Below are 15,994 nucleotides of genomic sequence, written 5' to 3' on the forward strand. Positions count from 1 at the left end.
CATGTATTTCAATCAAAATATTAGAGCTGAAGTGTATAGCAATTACATAATATAGTAAATAGAAAACCAGTGATAAGGTTAATTTTATATGCATATGAATTTGTATTAATCTGGAAAGCACAAATTTGTCATCGAATTTAAGTGCAGTCTTTATACTGTTAAGTAGGTTGATGCTTATAACATTTTAGTTCCAAAATATAATTTATATCATGTAATTTAATTGTGCCAGTATGGCCACAACCTCTGGTTAAAACCAATAAAATAACAAAGGAACATAAAGTGGTATCTGTTTATTTTGTTTTATGCTTGACTAACATTTTCAGTCAAACTGCAAGTGTTGCTCAATTAAAATATGGCAAGCTTATTTCCTATAAGCTTTTGGGAAAAGCTAAAGAATTTCCAAAGTTACCTAATAGAGAACAGATTGTTTAAAGCTAAATAGCCATTAACACTCTGTTCTCTGGTAAGTGGAACTGTTATGAGGAGTTATTTCATTCAATCACCATTTCCTCTGAAAATTGATTAAAAGACTGAGTTTTTGGCAAGACTTGTTTTTAGAAAGTAAAATATTTGTTTTCAGTTTACTGTATGTGAACATATTCTTGCTAATATGAGGTTAATTTTTTGCATGGAGAAGTCAAAATCTGGCTTCAACAAGTAAAATATAGCATCATCATTGGCATTGTAAGTTGTGACTGGAACTTAACAATATTCAATATGAGACTTTTTGCAGTAGTCTAGAACAAGCTTACATAGCTCAGAAAGCAGCAAGAGCTATATTGTCTTGACAACTAAGCTTCTCTTGACTAAAATAGATTTTCATAAAGAATTTTTAATATTCGCATTTAGGGAAAAGAAGATCTTGCATCTTACTTCTTCATCCCTGTATTAAAAATATCTTATTCTGCCAGGTTTGATAACTTTTCATTTCTTTTTTATAAATAGATATTAGCTTCAAAATTATTATAGTCCACAACAGAAACCTCAGTTAGCCTTATACATCACACAGAACATGTACTGTTAAGATTTGTTCTAGAATTTCATCATCTTTATTACCACCACCACCACCACCATCGCAACCATCATCATCTGTGTTTCATATGGGCATGGGTTTGACAGGATCTGATGGGTCTAAGGACTGTGTCATGCTCCAGTGTTTGCTTTGTCATGGTTTCTATGGCTACTGGTGCTTTTCTAATGCCAACTGGTGCTCTTCTCATTCTATTGGCGCTTGTAAGGTCACCATGCAGCTTGCAAGCCTATGAAACCTGTGGTAGAAGGTGGGAAGCTTTATACTAGGAGATGGGATATTAAAGTATAAGAGAGGAGCAAGCAGGTTCTTGTAGAGGTGATATATGACTACTCACATTTAAAAGAGGTGGGGAAAATGCTCCATAGGAGCTGCAAAAAGATAAATAATAAATAGGGATGATAAGGTGTTCAGGTGGCTCCTCAAGGAACAAGATGAGTAAAAGCATGAACCCTTAAAGCTTTTAAAAATTTGCTAATTCTAACTTTTCTAATTTTTCTAATATCAAAAATTATCTTCATTTCAGGTTGATATCTAGAAGTCATTATGTAAAATTTGGTAAAATATATGTATGATTTAATTATTACTGTGTTTGTAAAAGAAATATACTCTGTTGATATTGATGGTAAGTTTTCTTGTTACTTGGCATGTAATTAAATTTTGATAATCAAGCTTGTAAAGGATTAACTGAAACTTTTGCTTTCATGAATGATTCTTCAAATATTGATAAAGATATTTTACATTATTCTAGGCATCAACTTGGGAAGGCACTTATGATCCTGACACTGAAAGGAATAAGGTATGAATTATCTAAACATTTTATGTATCTCCTAAAACTTACTTTAATACTTATTCTACCTTACCATTCTCTTGGGTTGTCAGATGAATTCTGTTTGTTTTTCCTACTTGATATTCCATTGTCATACGTCTGAAAAGAGGTAAATCTTATTTAAATTTCAAAAACAATAAACAAAAGCTGTAGTGGAAGACTAGAGTTGCAAAAAAGTCATTAAATACCATGATAAAAATAATTTTCATATTAATTCAAATAACATTGGAAAGAATTAAAATAAATGGGGAGAAGAAAAAATGAGACAAAAACAAATAAATTTATTTGACAATGTAATAGTTATGCCATCACATTCTCCATCAGTTTTCATTTCTGCACCTTTCTATCTTTATACCCTCAAATTTCAACTACCTTGTGGTACCAACTATGTAGTACAAGACAGTTGCAACATGTGTGTGTATATATATATTTGTATATATATATATACTTTTGTTATGGCTGCAAAATAATCACAAAAACTATTACTCAGGGTTTTTGTGATTATTTTGCAGTTTTAATAAAAGCATATTACTCTACCTTTGATAATTGTGTACTATTTTTCCCACCTTGTTTTGCACTTATGTGCTTACCTCTGTGTATGTATATATATGTGTGTGTATGTGTGTATATATATATATATATATATATATATATATATATAGTCTCTAAGCCAAAAGTACACTATGCAACCTCTAGTACTTGCTGTGGTCTTCAAAGCCTTGTAACCTCAATTGAACACTACATTATTCCCATTATATACTGTATTATACCAAATGTATTGTTGGCTTTGTCTTTCATACTTATGTCAATTAAATAAAATACCAGCTCAAAATGGTGGATTGGCAAAACTGTTAGAATGTTGGCTGAGATGTCTTGTGCTATCTGTTTCAGCTTTTTGTATTCTAAGTTCAGATCATACCTATGTTGATGGTGAGGGCTAAATCACCTGCCCAGGGGTGCATCTTGTTTAATCTACATTTGGTAGGTCCTACAACCAGCATTGATAATTCTCTAATGCCATGCTGATGCTTCATTTAGCAGTGAATTGACAAGAGCTTGAAAGACTACTAGATGCATAATCCACATTACATTATGTAATTATGATATTATACAGACTGTAATACTGGTTGGACATTCATTGTTGCCATTTTATATCCAGTTTACCAGCTTCTATTATTGTCCTTTTCTATCATTTTTATATATTACTATATCCTCACCGGTTGCTGATATATGCTACTATATACTTAGTCGTATCCACCATTCATAGTTATGATCACCATTCATAACTGTAATCAACCATTGATAAAAATAACCAATGTACTAATATTGCACCATGAATAATTTGTATTGTTGCTAGAAAGACTTAATTTGTTTTTAATAAATACAAATATTCTACAACATACTACATTTATAAATTGTGCAGAAAATAAAATTATCACACTAATAATAGTTGTTTATTGTTTTGACTGCTGGAGATAAAACAAATAAAAAAGCAGTAATACTAGTGCACCTTGCATGGAATGTTATGATGAATTATGTTTTAAAGTTAGAAATTTAGAAACAATATTAAAAAAAAACTGTTGCTTAGTTTATTTTCATACTTGTGTGTAACAAAATTATGAATAACATGTTTCCCTAACCACTCAAGCATTATATTTTTTAAAATCCATGGTGCACATGGGTACACTTTACAGCACACCAATGTGTCGTAGTGCATGTTTTGAGAACCACTTCCCTACAATATATTCTGTTCTTAAATTATAAATAAACTTCTAAAACTTTGTTCCTGCATAAAAAGTTTATCTGCAGTTAGGCTATTCCTTTAAAGTAGTTTGAACTTTGCTGAAACCCACCATATTAACAGTATTCAAATATATTCATTGTATTAAATGATTGTGAATAAATCTCTTTTGATTATATTTCTTTAGCAAATGCTGAAAGAAGACATAAAGCCTTTAAGGGGCTATCCCTTTGTTTACTTAGCAGTTTCCATTTTTCCATTGGTGAATAGGTGAGTACACAGTTTGCACCAACATTTCCCTAAGCTGTTTTCACAGGTTTCATATCACTATAAGAATATATCACGATAAGAATGGTAGTAAATATAACGAAATCAGTGGAATATTGGATTAAATACATCAAAGTATTGTTTAATTCATATGTGACTGAGTTCAAGTTCCATACAAGTTGACTTTATCTTCCATCCTTCCAGGCTCCATAGAATAAAAAGAGTATCAACTACAGACTGTTGCCTTTGAAAAATTGACTTTGCTTTTAGTGAAGAGAAATCCATTTATAATTATTGATTTCTTACATTGTCACAAGAGCATAAATATGTGAGGAAAAGTTGTACTCAGTTGAATTAACTTACAGAAGCAGTTTAACTACATGCATGCTTCCTTTTCTATTGAAATTGAAAAAGGTGGAAGATAATAAAAAAGCCAGACCAAGTAGGATTTGAAGTCAAACTGATGTACACTCTGACACGCTCATTTCTACCAACTTTCCAAATATTTCTTCTTCATGTGCCAAACCAACATGGACCTCCATCCTTTCCTCTCCCACACACAATATAGCACAGTAGTGCAGCAGTTTTCTGTGTCCTCTTGGTCAGTCATTGAGTATCTTCTCTCTTTACCATCTTCTCTGTTATTTTCCTTTTAATTTTCCAGTTGTCACTTAGTGTTCAATGCATTGTCTTCTCCAAATCCTAAATTGGTTAATCTTTTCATAAATCTTTTTTGGATCCATCCTCCTCAGCCACCTAACTGAACTTGCCTTCATCTTAACTTGCTTCTCTTTCTCTGTTGAGTTTCACATAAATATTTAGCAGCCTAATTATCGAGACTAAAATGGACCAAACTCTTTACAGGAGATATTAAGACTGATGTCATTACATATTTCTGTAATCTGATAATACCAGAGTTATATGGCTACTGTATAAAATACTGCATCAGAGAAGATTCCTTTGGGAAAGAAAAACTACTAAATTGAACTAAAAATAAAGAGTCTACTAAATGAGATCCCCATTGTGATCATTGATGAACTTTTAAAGGATAACCATCTTATTTAGTTGAATCTATATCTTTAGCTCCTATCCAATTCAGTAGGTTTCCTTTATAAGAATTTTACCTTTATACAATGAAGGATCAAAGGTGACTTCTTTATATAATTTGTTTCTATATTGTGTTGTATGTCATCTCTGCTGTTCTGAACATTCCACTCTGTTTTAATGTACTTAATAAATATAAGAATAAATAAGACTTAAATAACATTTATAAGAATGAAAAATATCATCACCTCAAAAGATATCACATTGCACTTAAAATTGAGGCCAGGGGCAGAATTCTGGACAATGTATGCAACAATGGAGGAGAAATAGAAGCCTTTGTGATATGGATATTTTTGCATATTGGATAGGATGATCTGGAAAGACAGAGTAACAAATACTGCAGTACTAGAAAAGCTGAAAGTCTAAGGACACCTTTTGTTGAGAATCCAGTTCATGAAGCTGTCATATTTTGATCTACAATGCACTATGATTTATTGACCAAGACTGTCCTGATAAGAAGTGGGAAATGAAAAGACTAAGAGGCCATCAAAAAGTTTGTGGTCTGACAACCTCTAAGAATAAACTGGAAAAAAGTGCCTGGCTGAATGTATGCATGTAGCACAACACAGTGGGAACTAGAGAATCTTGGCAAGCCGACCTCTGGTTACTGAGAGGGCACCTGGCTGATGGTAAAATGAATATATTGATTGGGTTGACAAGAAAGTAATTTCGTTTTTTACAAATAGATAGTTACGATTTTTTTTAATGACTTTTGTCAATGTTAGGATTTTATTCCTTGTGACATTTGATAACTATTACTTTTAGCTTACTTTTGAAGCAAATTGCACATAATTTTGTTTACAGCTGTTAGTTCAGTGTCAATTTTAACATGTAGTATAAAAAGGAACATTTTCACCATATTTAATTTTTTTTATTTCCATAAAAGCAAGAAAGCTGCTGAGGCTCATAAAGAGATATGTGAAGTTTATGGTGTTGATTGCTTAACAGAATGCACATGTCAGAAATGGTTTAAACAGTTCCATTCTGGAGATTTTTCACTCAAAGATGACCAACATTCTGGTCAACTTACTGAAGTTGATGATGACTGAAAAAAAGCCATAGTTGAATCTAATTGTCATATAACTGTGCGAGAGATTGCAGAGAGGTTAAATGTGTCACATACAGCAATTGAAAATCACTTAAAATGTCTTGGACTCGTTAAGAAACTCAATATTTGGGTTCCACATAAATTGAAAGAGATTCACTTAACACAACAAATCAATATTTGTCATATGCATCTCAAACACAGGGAAATTGACCTTTGTTTGAAACCAATCTTCACTGGTGATGAAAGGTGGATTGTCTACAATAGCATCAATCAAAAACGATCATGGTCCAAGCATAATGAACCAGTACAAACCACATCAAATGCTGAATTGCATTCATAAAAGGTCATGCTACCAATTTGGTGGGATTAGAAAGGTGTAGTGTATTTTAAACTACTTCCAAGGAACCAAACGATCAATTCAGATGTTTACTGTAAACAACTAATGAAACTGGAAGAAGCAATAAAAAAAAAATGGCCAGAATTGGCAAATTGTAAAGAAATCGTGTTCCACTGACATCTTTACTAACTCGTAACAAATTATTGGAGCTTGATTGAGAAGTGATGTCACATCCACCATATAGCCCTGACCTTGCACCATCAGATTACCATTTATTTCATAGTTTGCAAAATTTTTTGAATGATAAAACTTTCAATAACGATGATGACATGAAATCGCACCTGCTTCAGTTTTTGGCTGATAAAGACCAGAAGTTCTATGAGCATTGAATCATGAAGTTGCCAGAAAGATGGCAAAAGGTCATTGCACAAAATGAAAAGTATATAATTGATTAAAGTTCATTCTTTGTATGAAAAAAATTACTTTTATTGCACACTAAAAAACCGAAATTACTTTCTTGCCAACCCAATATATTACAATTACGTGGAAAAATGCGAACAAGAGAAATAATATTCTAAACATTATAAACCTGGAAAATTACAGGACAAGTTATTCCACTTGGAAAAGTTCAGGACAAGTTATTACATCTGGTAAAGTACAGAATAAGAAAATTTTTACTTAAAATATTGCAGCTAAGGATAAGATTTCAAATAAAATATTTAGATTTAGAAAATATTAGCTTTTATTAAAACTAAAATTTTTATTACAAGTTATTACTTGTTACTTCTATTAAAAATAACTCAATTAGAATACTTTTTGCACTTCAAAAAAATTCATATTTTTAATTATTAATTAATAATCAGAAATTTGAAAATAGGTTATAAAAATAATAGTATACATAATTAGTTAGTACAATAAATAGAATAATACGAAAACTAGTTATATATTACAGTAAAATCTACCTATAACAACAAATTCACAGTAAAATTTGCTTAAGTTACTGCCTAAAGTCTTCAAATTTTTAGTCTTGACCCAATGCCTATTTTTTTACATAATGAATTTGCCTACCATACATACTATTCTACTTTGCACAAAACTTTAGCTATATTGGACTTCGGGCTCTCATTTTTTAAGTATTCTAGTGTGTCAATATTCTAACAAAATGATGGTACCGTTTTTAATTATAATGTTACTTTGTAAATTAAAATCAAATAATTTTTAATATTCAAATTTTATCCTTAGCTGCAATATTTTAAGTAAAAATTTTCTTGTTCTGTACTTTACCAGATGTAATAATTTGTCCTGAACTTTTCCAAATGTAATAACTTGTCCTGTAATTTTCCAGGTTTATAATGTTATGAATATTATTTCTCTTCCTCGCATTTTTCCATGTAGTTCATGTTTTTTCCAGGCTATGCTATTATACTAATTAATATTGAGTCAGCTGTGTCAATTAGCAGTGTTGTTGATAATTTTGTCCTTACCTCAATGACGCTGGTGACATATATAAAAGTCCCCTTATAGAACTATATTCATAAAAAAGTATAGAACTATATTATTATCACCCTCAAGTTTGAGAAACAAACACTCGTAACTTTTTTTTCTTTTAAAACTCCATTGCATGAGATTGATACCATGAAATTCCTCGAATTGAGTTCTATCTTAATTAAAATATAGTTTGTTTGTTTTTTAAATAAAAGAATTAATTATACTTAAATCCAATTTTTCTGCCTTATATTTTTATTCATGATATTTTACCTCACAACTTTTTTGATGCAAATTTTTGTTGCGTGGGACCAAAACTATGAAATTCTTCATGCTTTCTTCTATCATTGAAGCTAAGATAAATATATTTTTCTTTTAAAATAAAAAATTATTTAGACCTAAACTTGATTGGTGGCGTTGCTACAAATTTTGATGTAAACTTTTTTCTACTGGATCAAATCTCAATTGTTTTTTATGCCAAAATGTAGCTAGGGGCCAGTCCTCTTCAAAAATGTTAACAGTTTTCAATTTGTTTAAGAACTGAATTAGCGACAAGCTCTGAATGATGCTACATGTGAGTAAATTGTGGCCTTAAGAATATTATTCAACTACTACCATAGTTGATTTGATATGGTAAAAAAAAATGATGGCATGAAGTTTTCCTATAATAGTGTTTTGACAGTCATGGATGTCAGAATCATGAATGTAATTTGACTAGCTACAGCTAACTTCATTTGTAATGCAGCTTTTTTTTTTTTCTGGTGTTATATAGTTATTTTTTTATTTCAGAATTCAAAATGCCATCAGCAGTGGGAATCCTGTTTTTACATTAGTTCTACTTGCATCAATTTCCAGTCCTTTACATGGTAAGTTTTTGCTCTTTGTATTGACTAAAACATTACTTAAAGTATGTCAGGTGTTATCTACATCATAGGATCTTGAGATGTGATCTGATGTATATCATAACATACGATTTCAAGCTCCTAAACTACCAATTGTAAAATACTTCATTTTACTTATGATATGTCTATCACAAAAAAAAAAGGTTAGAAGTCCTTTCCAAGCCATAGGCTCATAAGGCCAATTACCCAAATTCTGTGGCATATATATTTTCCCCCTGGATGAGACACGGGTCCATTCCAAGATTACTCACTTTTACCAGCTGAGTGGACTGGAGCAATGTGAAATGAAGTGTTTTGCTCAAGAACACAATACATCACCCAGCCCAGGAATTGAAACTACAGTATTACAATCATGAATACCACTCTCTCTTTCTCTCTTACTTGTTTCAGTCATTTGATTGTGGCCATGCTGGAGCACCGCCTTTAGTTGAGCAAATCGACCCCATAACTTATTCTTTGGAAGCCTAGTACTTATTCTATCCATCTCTTTTGCCGAACCGCTAAGTTACCAGGACATAAACACACCATCATCGGTTGTCAAGCAATGTTGGTGGGGGAGGGGAACAAACATATACACACACATACATACATATATATGTACATATATACGACAGGCTTCTTTCAGTTTCCATCTACCAAATCCACTCACTGTATATCAATAATTATTAATATAATAAATCATTTAAGAACTACTGTACTGTATTACATGTCAGTAAGTACACTGAAGATAAGTACTAATACTGAAGTATTATATGTAATATGTAATAAGTACTATTATGGTACTACATGTTAATATACAATAATAAGGTCATGAGAGTGGTCACTCAACTTGCTAAAAATAGCAGCCAGAAAGCATTCAAATCACATCCTGATACCATAGAAAAGGATTCGTTGAATAATGTGATCATTGATGCAGTATGACTGTCAAAAATATGAGATCATCATGGGTATTACTGGTATGCTTGATCAGGGCTGACCTTGGGTTAAATAACAACAGCAGCAATGTATACGGCTGTGTTATTGTCAATGAGTACAACTTGAAATGTTGTTTAAGCCTTATTTATTCTTACATGTCTAAGAGTACTTCTGTAGAGGGGATAGAAGATAATCACTGGTACAAATAATGGAAACAATAACAGCAATTAGAAAATTACTATTTTTAAATCTCACAAGAGATATTCTGCAACAGTACCTTGGAGTAGAGATTTTTGCCAACATAACATGGCAGTCCTGGTTTAGGATGAATGTTGCTGTAATTTAGCCTCAGAGGACACAGATTGTGTTGTATATCCAGATGGAGACGATGTCTCCTGGGGCTAAATTACAGCAACATTCATCCTAAACCAGCCATGTTATATTGGCAAAAATCTTTACTCCAATAACAGCAATGATCTCGAACATACTGAAAATATGTATTACATTAATAATGTATGTGTGTGTGTGTGTGTGTGTGTGTGTGTGTGTAAGAGAGAGTACAAATGCCTCTTCCCCAGGGGCAGAGACCACTTATACTAACTGCAGAACTAGCAGAAGGTTGAGAAAGTGCATCTATGGGCCAGAGGTTAGAGTGTGATTTTGGAGTGTAACTCTGTGGGCCAGAGCTTAAAGTGACTTCATGTAAATCAGATGATCAATCTTTCTTTGGATGCACTATAAGATGTATGATGTATATCAGCAGTGTCCCAGATGTGAGAGCAGTGCTCCAGTGTGGGCTTCACCTGAGCTTTATAGAAAGATAGTAGTTCTTAAGTTGTTATTTTTCATCCTCCAATAACTTGGAGGATGAAAAATATGATGTTTTTTTGATGCCCATGAATGATTTTCAGAGTTAAAATACCACCTTAAGAGAAAAGGAACCCAGACTAATGTCTTTCATAAAAATCCTTATTACAGGTGCTCTAAATGCTATTGTGTTTGGAATGGACAGAAGCATATTTCAACAACTTACACCTTCACAAATAAAGGTAAGTACATTTCTATATTCTTTCTCAAATAAAAGAACTCCCTTATTCTCTTATATTGCATAATCATTTCTTTTTGTTGAGATCTGTCCCAAGAGTAATGATTACTTTCATTGTTAAGGTCAGTTATGTTTGTGTATATTTGTGTCTGCAGGGAAAGAGAGAGAGAAAAAAAGAGAGACATCATTAAAGATTGTAGCAATCACTGCTGTCTATGATAAATTTTGAAAGTTTCTCTCATAACAACTTGTTAAGAAACTTTGAGTAAAGAACAACATTCAAAATTCTTAATAAGAATGGTTTTTCCAAGTAAACACTATAAACATTTGAGTGGAAATGGGAAGTTTAGACATTCCTGCCTCTTTTCATGATATTAGTAGCATAAGTGAATTAAAAATAGCTCCAGCTAGCAAATGTACAAATATTGATTCAAACATTGCTATAATAATATTTATTGAGTGAACATTTCTTATATAACATTTCAAATAAAAATGCCTAAAATAGAAACATTTTTATAGGTCCTTCTAGGACAACAATATTTCCCTTTATTTCATAAGGGTTTTGTTACACCTTTTTTCCCAGGCGTATATAGCTCAAATCATTTTTGTCCTAAGGATAATGATTCATATATTGAGCCACATTTATTTAAAGGACACTCTTATGACATTTTTGTTACAAGTGATTAAATACCTTGAGAGGCAAATATTTAGGGATATGTAGTGAAATAAATGTAGTATTGGTTCCAGTAGTTTCATGCTTTGACTGATTGTTAAATACTGTAATTAATAGTTTTTATAGAAGTTTTATGCCAGGCTTAATGCAGAGGTAGAAATATTCTTGACTATTACTGACGGTGTTTCACCCAAAATCAACCTTGTTTGAGCTATTAATGATGTTCAGATCAGGACAATCCCATCACTTTTTTTTTCAAGCACAGGAATTACATCATCTAATGCTTCCTTTCTCGTTTTAGACAATAAGGTTTGATTTGAGGGAGATTTTGACTGTTATTTTTGTCATGTTGAGTGACAGGGTGTGAGAACCCTCTTTTTAGTATAAGAGTTAATTACAAAGTCATCAGAACCTGTGCAGATACATCTGTACAAAGAACATTAGTGAATCTTTCATTTACAAATTCTGCTTCACAACTACATCGTTCCCAGTTCAGTCCCACTGTGTAGAAATTTGGGGAAGTGTCTTCTACTACAGCTCCAGGGCACCCAAAACTTTGTTGGCAAATTTGTTAGGCTGAAACCAAAAGAAACTTGTGTGTGTATGTATACAGTAATCCCTCAACTATCACTGGTGTTATGTTCCAAAACCCCCTACATGAATAATTAAAATCTAAAAAAATATAAATACCTATCAACCAAAGAAACCTGGATATACTGAAGAGTCTGCGATATAAATTTACATATATTAGCCAGAAGAATCCGCGATATACTGAGTGCACGAAGGTGAACCACAATCTTCTGAGTGCACGATAGGTGAACTGCAATATGATGAGAGATTACTATATATATATATATATATATATATAGTAATCTCTCATCATATTGCAGTTCACCTAGTTGAATATTATATAATATATATATATATATATATATATATATATATATATATGTATGTATGTATGTATGTATATCTTTTTGTTTCACCCATTAGACTGCAGCCATGCTGGGGCACTGCCTTCAAGAATTTTTAGCTGAATGAATTGACCCCAATACTTCTTTGTGTGTTTTTTTAAAACCTGGTACTTGTTCTATCAGTTTCTTTTGTTGAACAACTAAGTTATGTGGGCATAAATACACCAACACTTGTTGTCAAATGGTGTTGTGGGGGGCAAACACAGTCATAAAGACACACACACACACACACTCACACACATATACATGACAGTCTTCTTTTCAGTTTCTATCTACCAAATCCATTCACAAGGCTTTAATTAGCATGAGGCTATAGTAGAAGATACTTGCTCGAGGTGCCATGCTGTGAGACTGAACCTGGAACCATGTAGTTGGGAAGCAAGCTTCTTACCACACAGCCACATAATGGTAGGGGATTCTATCACCTTGCCTTGATATTGTACAATAGATGTAAACGAGCTTCACCATCATGCAAGCAGCATCCCCTTTTCCCAAAATTCTGTGAAAGTATATCTGGTCATGGAGAAATATTACCTCACTTGGAAACTGGTTAGGGCTGGTGACTGGAAGGGCATCTGGATGTACCAAATCCACCTTGACAAATTCCATCCAACCTATGTAAGCCTAGAAAAGTGGACATTAAAAATGATGGTTATAATGATGTGACATTAAATTGCTGTTTTTTGTTTAAAGACTTTAAACATTCTTTTCATGTAGACTTTTATTAGAGACTTTGTCAGCTGGAAGTTTCATATTTGAATGCAGTTAAAATTGTTCTCAAGTGGGAGGAGTTCCCCTTCTCCGTAATATAGAGTGTTTCTCATTGACTCATTACTGCAGTTGCTACATCCCTGGTCAATTCTGATTAAGCAGACCTGTGATCAAAGGCATTCCAGACATGACCATTCCATCTTTTTAGGGGTATGTAAGACTCCAAAAACAGTTGGTGTGATTTGAATAATATTTCACTGCTATTTCTTGTAGATTAATTAGTCTTATAGAGCAGTCATGGGCTGCTCTATAGGGCATTTTTTGAAAAGCAAGCATATGAAACATGGCTCATCATCAGGTGGGCAGCACTGCTAAGAAAATTCAAAGTAATTTTTCATTAGGAATGTCGTTCATAAAGTCCCACAGGCCATGGTTTGTCCATCACTGTCATAAAGGTTCTTTCTTTTTTGTTTTTAGTGCTGATAGTACTGATAGTAATGGAGTCATGAACATAATGTAAAGATAGTGTTAGAAGCAGTAGTCATAATAATTGGAGTGAAAGTGATGATGATGTTTGTTTTGTGTGACATACAATGAGATTCTCTTATAAATAGGTGCAGGCATGGCTATGTGGTAAGGAGCTTGATTCTCAGCCACATGGTTCCAGGTTCAGTCCTAGTGCATGGCACCTTGGACAAGTGTTTTCTACTATAGCCTTGGGCTGACCAAAGCCTTGTGAGTGAATTTGGCAGATGGAAACTGAAGGAAGCCTCTCGTGTTTGTATATATATATATACACACACACACACACACATATGTATATATCTAGGTGTGTCTTTGTTCCCCTATCCTCACTTAACAACTGGTGTTGGTGTGTTTTTGTCCCTGTAACTTAGTGATTCAGCAAAGAGATCAATAGAATAAGTACTAGGCTTCAAAATAAGTCCTGGGGTTGAATTGTTCAACAAAACACTTTAAGGCAGTGCTCCAGCATGGCTGCAGTCAAATGATTGAAACAAGTAAAAAAGATTTTTTTTAATATATCAGAGCAGCTGATTAAAACAACAATAGCATGACATTGGTTTCAAATTTTGGTAGAAGGCCAGTGAGTTCGAGTGAGGGGTTTAGTTGATTACATAAACTCCAGTGCTCAACTGGTATTTATTTTACTGACCCTGAAAAGATGATAGGCAAAGTCAAGCTCAGCAGCATTTGAACTCCGAACACAAAGACAGACGAAATACTGATAAACATTTTGTCTGGCATGCTAACAATTCTGCTAGCTCACCACCTTACAATAATGTAATATTATTATCCTCACTTTTCTATCCACCACTCATCTACCATCATTGATATTAAATTTGTGTCATAACAACCCATCATATCCCTGCACCTCAGAAGCTATCCTGTGTTTCCTTGAACTTTTCATTGTTTTTATCTTCTTTTTTTTTTAATGTAGCATAAAAACTTAATAGATAATGAAAGACTTTTTTCAAAATGACCTTTGTATGCTTAGTTAAAGTAACAAGACCTTAATTTGTTTCATTGCAATTCTGTTGCATCTTTATTTCCTATAAAACCTACTGCAGACTATTGTTTTAAGCTTGTTGCATCCACCATGGAGTACTAGATATTAAATTAAAGCAGGGTTTTGAAAATAATTTTTGTCCAAGCCATTTGCGTTACTAATTGGCCAAGATAACAAAACATTTAATACTTTAATTAGATTTTCTAAACCAAATTCAGTCAACCACTGTGTTGGGTTAGAGAGAAGAACACTTTTATTTTATTGCATGTTTTTCTGAATGATAGCGTCACTGGGTATTTGTGCTGAAACAGGGTTCCAATTAGCCAATCATTGGTTCACTGCAGGCAAATCACTAAAATTGATACAATTTATACACATAACCTCTTTTGGTTGAACTTTCTTTTCCTTCGTATTGTTACATTCATCAAATAGTCACCAAATATTCAAAACATTTATATGATTCTATAAAAATAAATCCTGTACTTGTTTCTATTGCTCTCTTTCTCTCTCTCGCTCTCTCTCTCTCTTTCTCTCTCTTTGTTTCTTTTCTTCCTCCCTCTTTTATTTCTCTATTTCTGTCTTTATTTTTTTTTCTTTCTTTCTGTTATGGTTTCTAAACCTCTGTCTTTGTTTCACTTTGTTCAGTCTCTCCTCTGCCTCTTTTGCTTCATCTCTCTCTCTCTCCCTTTCTGTCTCTTTCCTCCCTCCCTCTCCCTCCCCCTCTCTTTGTTTCCCATTCCCAAAGTTTGTCTTCATCCTCTTTATCCAATAGAATGAATCAATTGTGAATTAGTTGAACTTTACTGTCCATCAAAGCAGTGTTGTGATAATTTATCTTTTTTTATTCCAGTATGAATGGCTTTCCTTGCTTAGTTATTGCTATTATGAGACAAATTTGATCAACTAAATATTTTCTTCTTCATTCCACCCATATTGTGAACAAGCCAATTTATAATGAGTCACAGCATTTTAAAAAATTGTTAGCTTCAGAAATCAATCCATGAATTCCACTTATACTGGACTGTATAGATTGACTGGTTTCTTTCATTTTTTACCAAATTCAAAATAAATCCAAACATACATCCATTTATGTATTTGCTTTCCTTGATGGTGTTCTACCTTAGTCCCAGTTTTTGACTGATATAGCTGTCCTATGATCAAAGATATTCTGACTATGACTATCCCAGCTTGTTTTTAAATGTGGTGTATCATAGACCACATTATTTCAAAATGTTTTGCCATTTGCTAGATGGTAAGGTGTATCATTTAGAGGAAAGGATTTTATTGCTATTTCTAACAGGTCAAACACTCTTTAATGGACTCCAGTTAAATAATTTGATAGAAAAGAGCCTATTTCCAGGACTTTCTGGAAACAATCCAAATAAAATGAAAGACAGAATTTAGT

General features: G+C 32.8%; 1 protein-coding gene across 1 annotated transcript in view; it reads left to right on the top strand.

The window, feature by feature from the left end:
• Positions 1–15,994, top strand: part of LOC115222207 (cyclic AMP receptor-like protein A) — a 265,857-nt gene that overhangs the window by 233,101 nt on the left and 16,762 nt on the right. The window contains exons 10-13 of the mRNA XM_029792359.2: positions 1,782–1,829; positions 3,788–3,870; positions 8,631–8,707; positions 10,637–10,707. Coding sequence (XP_029648219.1) covers positions 1,782–1,829; positions 3,788–3,870; positions 8,631–8,707; positions 10,637–10,707 — 279 coding nt within the window. The remainder of the gene's footprint in view (positions 1–1,781; positions 1,830–3,787; positions 3,871–8,630; positions 8,708–10,636; positions 10,708–15,994) is intronic.

Source organism: Octopus sinensis, linkage group LG19 (assembly GCF_006345805.1).
Source record: "Octopus sinensis linkage group LG19, ASM634580v1, whole genome shotgun sequence".
In the NCBI taxonomy this organism is placed as follows: domain Eukaryota; kingdom Metazoa; phylum Mollusca; class Cephalopoda; order Octopoda; family Octopodidae; genus Octopus; species Octopus sinensis.